General features: G+C 30.5%; 2 protein-coding genes across 2 annotated transcripts; both read left to right on the forward strand.

Moving 5' to 3' along the window:
• Positions 1–1,175: 1,175 nt before the first annotated feature.
• On the forward strand, positions 1,176–5,707 carry LOC133786185 (wall-associated receptor kinase-like 1). The gene is made up of 3 exons (XM_062225393.1): positions 1,176–2,177; positions 4,120–5,325; positions 5,672–5,707. Exons 1-2 carry the CDS (start codon positions 1,271–1,273, stop codon positions 5,322–5,324), a joined length of 2,112 nt encoding a protein of 703 aa, XP_062081377.1. The 5' UTR covers positions 1,176–1,270; the 3' UTR covers position 5,325; positions 5,672–5,707.
• Positions 5,708–6,866: 1,159 nt separating this feature from the next.
• Positions 6,867–7,750, forward strand: LOC133786186 (wall-associated receptor kinase-like 8). The gene is made up of 2 exons (XM_062225394.1): positions 6,867–6,928; positions 7,167–7,750. The coding sequence occupies exons 1-2, from the start codon at positions 6,867–6,869 to the stop codon at positions 7,552–7,554; spliced, it is 450 nt and encodes a 149-aa protein (XP_062081378.1). The 3' UTR covers positions 7,555–7,750.
• Positions 7,751–8,933: the final 1,183 nt, after the last annotated feature.

Consider the following 8,933-nt stretch of genomic DNA (forward strand, 5'->3'; position numbering starts at 1 on the left):
CACACAAAATATATGTTGTGACTAAAAAGTTATCATGGTGAATTATTCAAAATTTATAAAAAAAATTTGAAAAAAAATCGCACATAGTTATGTTATGTTGGTAATGACTTATAATCAGATTTTAACTTTTATAAAGAGCGTTAAAAATTAAACTTTTAATTAATTGAGATTAAATTTTAATAAGGATTTTTAACAAATGTCACCAAAAATATAGGACTTTTAATTAATTGAGATTAAATTTTAATAAGAATTTTCAACTAATTTTATATTAAACTGATGGATATTATTGTTAAATTTAAATTGATATTATTTTTCTTTTAAAAATAAATTGATATTATTATTACTTTTCTTGGAGAAAGAATTCAGCATTAATTGAATAGAGAGGATTGAAAACAACGTTAGTTTATTTTAACGTTGTCAAATAATTTTATTAATAATTAATTAAATTAGACGACGTGTCTAAAATTAATTGGTCGGACAAGGTAGGGACAGAATAATGGGGACAACACATTTTTTTTCAGGTCTTCTGATGCATGAATGTTTGGTTCAGTAAAGACTTTTCAGCTGTGGATGTTTCCTCGAGTTTTCTATATTGGTTCATATATATCAGTAAAGATTTTTCAGTTGTGGATTTTTCCTCAGAGTTTTCTATATATGCTTATTTCTTTTTTATTTTATTTTATTTTTTTCTGCTGAAAAGAACATGCACATACTGATAGGATGTCTTCTTCTTTTTCTTTTCTTTTTTTTTTAAAAAAAGAAAAAAAAGAAAAATTGAATTTCACATATCTTTGGAATATTATATATTCTCACTAGTGTCACATAAATTCCTTATTCACACAAACAAAATTTCCAACTTGCTCATCTCTCTCTCTCTCTGTGGTACGTATCACAAAATATCCTCTTTTATTAATTCATTGTTTTCTTTTTCTTGTTATCTACCGTACGTCTTCTCAATATATATATATAGTTTATTTGAGTAGTATATTCCTGGGAAAAGTAGAATAATATATAAAATTTAATGGTATCATTCTTTTAATTTCGACATGATGCAAATATTTTATATCTGGCATATCATATTGCCATAACTTTAATAGTGTAAGAATGAAAAAAAAAAGTAATATTTCATGCATATCTCGACTGTTTTAAAAAAAAAAAAAGACATCACCTTTTATTAGATAAATTTCTTACTGTTTTTATTTTTTTAGATAGGAGACTACGTCAAAGTGATCATTAATAAAGAAGAAAGAAGAAAATTGTAGTGACTACTATGCTGAACTACTACTTGTTTGTTATCATAACTGGATGGTTCTTAATGGCAAGGTCGTCAACAGAACTAGCTATACTTGGTTGTCCAGAAAAGTGTGGAGATGTAACTATCCCATTCCCATTCGGAATTGGATCGTCCAATTGTTTTCTTAACAAATGGTTCGAAATCTCCTGCCACAACTCTACTACGCCTTTCCTCGAACACACTCAACTACAACTACAGGTACTTAACATTTCTATACTTGATAATTATAACGGTAGACCACCATCGGAATGGGTTCAGGTGAGAAGCCCCATCAGTTTCTTCAACTGTGCAAATAAGACAAGCAAAAAATCAGCAAATTTAACAGGAAGCCCCTTCTACTATTCTTCTGAGAATGACTTTGTTGCAGTAAGTTGTGGTCTTGTTGCCAAGTACGAAATAAGGAGTGGTATCAGCCTCGTCCAGGATGGGTGCACCAGCAGCAGTTCCACCTGCTCATCATCATCCAATAGTAGTAATAATGTTGATTTTAGTAATTGCCACGATGGCGTTAAATGTTGTCGTGCTTATTTCGAAGGTGGTGACAGCTTCAAAATCTCCATGGATAATGATTCTAGTACGACTCTTGCAACAAATCGTGATAACGAATATTGCAAATATGCATTCCTGATTGATCGTTATGAAATTGATAAATACAAAACATCCCATGATTTGGATTATTATGTTCCCGCCCTACTAAGTTGGTCCCTTAACAGTACGTATTTCGACATATTTAAAACACATGTTATCCCAACCAGATCCAGATCTAGCAGCTTCTACTGCAGCAGCTATAATGGTACTTTAAATTCCTCTCTAGAGAGGATATACAGCTGTTACTGCAGTTATGGATTTCGAGGGAGTGCGTACATTCAGGATGGGTGTCAAGGTAAACCTCAATCCACCACTAATATTTTTTAAATTAATTCGTATATATATTTGAGTCTATTGTTAATGATTATTATCCATAGATAATTATTTTAATATTAATTATTAAATTAAGATCGATGGTCTATATTTATAATTATTAATTAATATTTCTAAAAATAATTTTGATTTTTACCTAATGAAAAAAGTGTATTTATTATAAAAATATTATTTACGTGACTTGATATACCAAGTCACTATGTTATCAAATCATCATAATTGTTAGTACCCATTTATGAGTAGTAACTATTGAGAAGTCTTCTATATATATTTATATTTACTTGAATGTTTTTGTTAGTTATATAAATAATTAGTTTTTTTTTTTAATTTATGTTTTGCTTTGCATATGCTTCATTCTTTTTAATTCTAAAATTAAATAAGTTGTTATAATTTTTTTACTCTTTAATTTTAAAGATGTTCTAATAAATGTGGAGAAAATATACTTTAATTATTTTTATTTATATAAAACACTTGAATACAGAAGAGATATAAACTTAATTAAAGAGCATATATTTTTTAACATGATAAATGTCATGAATAAGATTATTTGATGTAATTACTTACATTATTTGCTAAATATAATAAAATATGTAAAACTATAATTTTTTTATAATGAATTTTAATATTAAATTTTATAATATTTGTTATAATATGAAAATTGTGTTTCAATTTCTATTTATAAATATTATGAACAAATATAATGAAATAATAAATTATTAGAAATAGAAATACCTGATCATTTTTTATTTATACATAACTAAAGGACTAAATAAATAAATAAATTGCTTTAGTTGGATAAAGGATATTGTATTTCTATAGAATATTTAATTTATTATTATTTTGACAATATATTATTTAATTATTGATTTTAGATATTGAATTTTATGAAAGTATATGCACGTATTTATTACACAAAAACGTACAAATATGTATTATGTAATGTAAACTCATGGAAATACAAAGATATATATATATATATATCATAATAAATACATAAAAAATAGTAATATTTATTTCAAATATATATTAAGAAGAAAAATAATACAAATTAATTGTCAGATATTAATGAATGCAATGATGAGAAAATCCCGAATCCATGTCATGGAGGCAGTACTTGCGTCAACACAATCGGGGGATATCGCTGTAGTTACAAGCACAAATTTATATTTATAGGTATGGTTTTATATACAATGCATATTTCTAATTTGGTATGTATGCCTGCTTATCAATTCATCATAAAATAATATTTTATAATGCATGCACGGTTAATTAACTAATTCTGTAAAAAATAGGGAAAATTCATTACCAATAGTGGTCCATCTAGGAATTCATTCATTCCAACAAAAATAATAATATTGGATATAATATATATTAGAACAAAATTTTAAACAGTTATTTGTAAAATTTAAATAATACAAATACATTTTTTTGATAAATTATAAATTTATTTTCTAATAAGGGAAGTATTGTTAAAAATTAACTATATAAAGTTTTGAAATTGCAATAATTGGAATTTTGCCACTTTTTTACTCGAACATTACCATAATAAAATAGAGACATTTGCATCCCTTTTTTAAGTGACACAATAGAAATTTCACGTCACTCTACAAAGCAATGTGTGTATGTGGGTCATCTCATAGAGTAAACTTGTTGATATGAATGAAGATTAAACAAAAAAAATACAAAAGATCAATTTTCATAATACCTTAAAAAATAAGTTATTGGGATAATTCTGTTTATTTATCATAAAATTTATATTTAAAAATTAAAGTTTTGAAGAGAAATAAAAGCAATATAAAGTTTTATTTAATTTACGCCAATTTAATATTACAAACTAATTATTAATGTTTTGATTAAAAAAATGCCATATATTTGTGTTTATTTATTCATAACTTGTTAAACAGGAGTTGGGAGTGCTCTTGGAGTCTTAGTACTTGTTTTTGGTACATGGAGACTATACAAATTCATAATGAAAAGAAAAGAAATTAAACAAAAGAAAACATTTTTCAAACGAAATGGTGGCCTTTTGTTGGAACAGCAAATACACTCGAGTGAAAACAATGTCGAGCAAACCAAGTTGTTCGATGCAAAAGAGTTAGAGAAGGCAACGAATAATTTTTGTATAGACAGAGTTCTTGGACAAGGAGGTCAAGGTACTGTATACAAAGGAATGTTGGAAGATGGAAAGATTGTTGCGATAAAGAAGTCTAAAATAATTGATGAAGCCAAACTATCTGAATTCATTAATGAGGTTGTTATTCTTACGCAAATCAATCATAGAAATGTTGTCAAGCTATTGGGATGTTGTTTGGAGACAGATGTTCCACTTCTAGTTTATGAATTTGTCCCAAACGGAACGCTTTCTGAGTATATTCATGACAAAAATGCAGAGTTTCCTTTTACATGGAGCATGCGATTACGAATTGCAACTGAGGTTGCGGGAGCTCTCTCATACTTACACTCAGCAGCTTCTTTTCCAATTTATCATCGAGATGTTAAGTCTACAAACATACTCCTTGATGAAAAATTGAGAGCAAAAGTTGCAGACTTTGGTACATCAAGAACTATTTCCTTAGAGCAAACTCACTTGACCACTTTAGTTTATGGCACATTTGGTTATCTAGATCCTGAATATTTTCAATCTAGTCAATTTACCGATAAAAGTGATGTTTATAGTTTTGGAGTGATTCTTGTTGAGCTCTTGACTGGACAAAAAGCAATATCTGCAGCAAGATCAGAGGAAGGAAGAAGTTTGGCGACATATTTTATAATGACAATGGAGGAAAATAGCAGTAGTCTGTTCGACATTCTTGATGGTCAAGTTCTCAAAGAAGCGCCAAAAGAAGAGATCATAGTTGTTGCTGATCTTGCACAAAGATGCTTACATCTGAACGGAAGGAATCGACCTACCATGAAAGAAGTAGCAAAGGAGCTAGAAAGGATACAAGTCATTGATAATAAAGATTCAAAGGGCAGTCAACATAATTATGAAGAGTTAGCGTATGCACAACCTGAAGTTATAGACTACTCTTGGAATGCTTTCACGTCATCAACTTTTGATAGTAATGCTACTAGCTCCTCGTTGCATCAAGAATTACCATTATTATAAGGTATCCATTTTGTAATACTCTTCACTTATATTTTGTTTTTTAAATTTGGATAGTTAAAAAAACAATAATATATATTTGACTGTTCAATTGTATAATTTGGAATACTTTTTATAGGTTATTGCAGTAGCATAATAATAATTTCTAGAGGTGACTAATTAACAAAGTAATTTGAATGTGTATATATATGTACTGTTTAATTGATTATAAAGCCAATTGGTTTCTACTTGGGGACGATTTAGTGTTGGGAATGCTTAAGTTTATTATTATAAGTTTAATTAGACAAATAAAAGAATTTTAAAATATTTGGCCGAAGCCTCACAGCCTCTCATTTCTTTGTTTCGTGCAGCTCTCAGCTCTCATTCTCACGCACCCCACTGGTACAGTCTCTCTCTCATTCTCATTTCTCTTATAAATATATATATATGCACAGTAAATTATATGTTATAGTTTTGTAATTTAGAGTTTATAGTGTATGCATAAATTAAATACAGTAATTAGTTCAAAATGGACTTTGTTTGGCTGATATTGCTGTCATTTTGCAGAAATATATATATTGCTTTTGGATTGAAGTTGGTTCTGATGAGTTGGACTTTATTGTATGGAGTTATCAACTTTTTATTTCATGAGACTTTGTTATGTACATTATTTTATATGGACTTTATTATATATGTACGAGACTTTGAATATTTTAGACTTTTAGGCTTTTATAAGTGTGAGATTTTAGATAATTTAGACTTGTAATCTTTATGTTGAATATTATGTATAATATTGTAGACTTTATTATGCCGGTACGAGATTATTTTGGATGAAGATATGAAGGTTTTATAAAAATTTATTATCAACGATACAACTAATATGATAATCGAAACAACTCAATTAATTTTACTTTCCAAACAAAATTTTATCTCTTCTTTATTACTTTTTTCTCCTCCATTTTCTTTCTTCCCACTTTTTTTCTCTACCAAATATAGGGTTTGACTTCTTCAAAGTTAGATGACTTCTTTTCTTCTTGTTCTTCAAAATTCACACAAAAAAAACCATTTAGTGTAGCAATAATATTCCTTTTCAACTCAAACGAAGGCAATCTCACGTTTAGTATGGGAAGTTTTTGAAAATATCACTTTATTTTTAAAAGCTAATGTATAAAGATATGGCTTTTCCATATATTTGTAAGTTTTACTTGAAGTATTTTGTTTTTGCAATTAACTTTTAAAATATATGGCTGGAGATGATGATGAAGAATTAGTCTTTTTGTAACAATCTTTAAATGAATTGAGAAATAGAGAAAGATACTAACAAAAGAATATACCTGAAATAGATCAAGAATCAAATAAAGACTAAATGATAATTTGATTAAGAAAAAGCCATTGAATATATAAGGTTGATGATGTGCCACTCCATCTGCACTGCATCACATTCTGCTACAAATTTCTATTTATAATGAGAAATGCATTCTCATTGTAGATAATCAAAAGATATATACCTCTTCTTTTCAATTCCCTCCATGATCAATAAACTCTGTATTGAACTGATCAAAACAAATGGAGCTGAGGCTCTGCAAAGAAGAGCCACTCGAGAGAAAAGGTGTTCTTTCGTGTGGCTTGTATAGGTTTTATTATGATAATCTCATTGGATTGACGTTATCCTCTTCTTTATTTTAAACGACAATATTCATGAGAAACCACAATTTCTCGTATAACAAGGCCACACTTTCAGAAAACAACAATATATAATAGAAACGACAATGTTCCTACAAAAAACGACAATTGTCACCCACCACACTGTCCAAGCCACTGAGCTGAGAGCTAAGAATGGCCTACAGTGTTTTTGTGGAAAACAAGGTCAGAGGAGGAAGGAAGAAGTTTGGCAACATATTTCATGATGACGATGGAGGAAAAGAGCAGTAGTTTGTTCGACATTCTTGATGGTCAAGTTCTCAAAGATGCGCCAAAAGAAGAGATCTTAATTGTTGTTGATATTGCAAAGAGATGCTTACATTTGAATGGAAGGAATCGACCTACCATGAAAGAAGTAGCAAAGGAGCTAGAGAGGATTCAAGGCATTGATAATAAAGATTCCAATGGTATTCAACATAATTATGAAGATTTAGCATATGCACAACCTGAAATTGCAGACTACTCTTGGAATGTTTCCACATCGTCAACAGGGTTAGCTTTTGATAGTGCTGCTACTAGCTTCTCGTTGCATCAAGAATTACCATTGTTGTAAGGGTGAACAAATAGTAATATCCTTTTTGTACGTAGAACTCTTCACTTATTTTTTTCTATCTCGAATTTAGAGATCAATTATATATTGTGGTTTACTTTATTGGTTAATATTGTTAACTTTGGTTTCATCTGATTGTATAAGCATTCAATGCTTGGTACTTTTACTATGTAATATAATATAGTAGTATTCGTGTTTTTGTATGGTTTTGGCCTTTTTATTTTTCCAATTAGTTCTTTTTATACGAATTTTTATTGCCCACTATCTAATAAATATTATCTCCATAAATATTATCCTTACAAGTAGGTGATAATGATGGTGAACATCATATTCACACAAATATACATTTCAATCTCTTTATCGATACTCGATCTCTTCTGGTACGAAACACAACATTTCTTTATTCTATATATATTTTTTCGTCTAAATATATAATTTATTTATTGATACCAAGCCCTCTTCGAGACAGAGCAAATCTCCTCCAGCAAAATGCTATTTCATTCAACAAGTTGGAAAATCTCATTATTTACAAGAAAACTATTTATACTCTAATTGCCAATATCCTCACCCCTAACCGATTCGGTTACACCCCTCTCTCTCTCTCTCCTCTCAACGCTCCAAGAACATCATGTAATCCTTCATCCACCGTGGCTTCACGCGTGCTCTTCTCTTGCTGCCTTCAGCCTCCTTCTTTCCTTCTTCAATGCCAATGACCTCTTGTTTGGGCTGCTCTTCTAACACTCCTTGGGTTGTGGCCCAGTCATGCTTCGGGTCCAGAGCAATTGGGCTCTCTAGTTGGGCTGGTGTATCACTGCCTCCCTCTCCGAAAATAACCTTGTCCTCAAGGTTGACTAAATCATACAGCTCAATGAATTTGGAGAAGTCTTCCCACGTGGCGTCCTCTAGGGAGCTCAAAGTCCACTGCACCAAGACCTACCGAACCTCCTTGTTATGCATTCTTATAGTTCTAGTAGCCAAGATTGCCGAGGGAGTCATAAAGGGATGGTTTGCCACGCTCGATTCCGGTAACGGAAAATATCTCAGAGGTGTATCTCCAATGTACGGCTTGAGCAGCGAAACGTGGAAAGTTGGATGAATGCGGCTACATGGTGGTAGTTTGAGCGTGTACGCTACGGGACCTGCCTTGCCGATTACTTCAAAGGGCCCAAAGTACCTGCGACACAGTTTCGAATTCAGGCGGTTAGCAACTGTAGTCTGCCGATATGAATGCAACTTGACGAGCACCAAGTCACCCATGTTAAACTCAATATCCTTTCTTTTTTTATCAGCTTGCTGCTTCATGCGATGTTGGGCTTGCTGTAAGTTAATTCGTAGCTGATGGAGGATGTTATCACGTGAAAGGAGGTCCTCTTCTACCGCTT

This window comes from Humulus lupulus, chromosome 6, assembly GCF_963169125.1.
Source record: "Humulus lupulus chromosome 6, drHumLupu1.1, whole genome shotgun sequence".
Lineage (NCBI taxonomy): Eukaryota > Viridiplantae > Streptophyta > Magnoliopsida > Rosales > Cannabaceae > Humulus > Humulus lupulus.

Excerpts from the sequence above, each read along its gene's own strand:
- LOC133786185 (XM_062225393.1), top strand. The coding sequence starts at position 1,271 with ATGCTGAACTACTACTTGTTTGTTATCATAACTGGATGGTTCTTAATG. Across the intron at positions 2,178-4,119 it reads CATTCAGGATGGGTGTCAAG|GAGTTGGGAGTGCTCTTGGA; the intron begins GTAAACCTCAAT and ends CTTGTTAAACAG.
- LOC133786186 (XM_062225394.1), top strand. The coding sequence starts at position 6,867 with ATGGAGCTGAGGCTCTGCAAAGAAGAGCCACTCGAGAGAAAAGGTGTT. Across the intron at positions 6,929-7,166 it reads GGTGTTCTTTCGTGTGGCTT|GTCAGAGGAGGAAGGAAGAA; the intron begins GTATAGGTTTTA and ends GTGGAAAACAAG.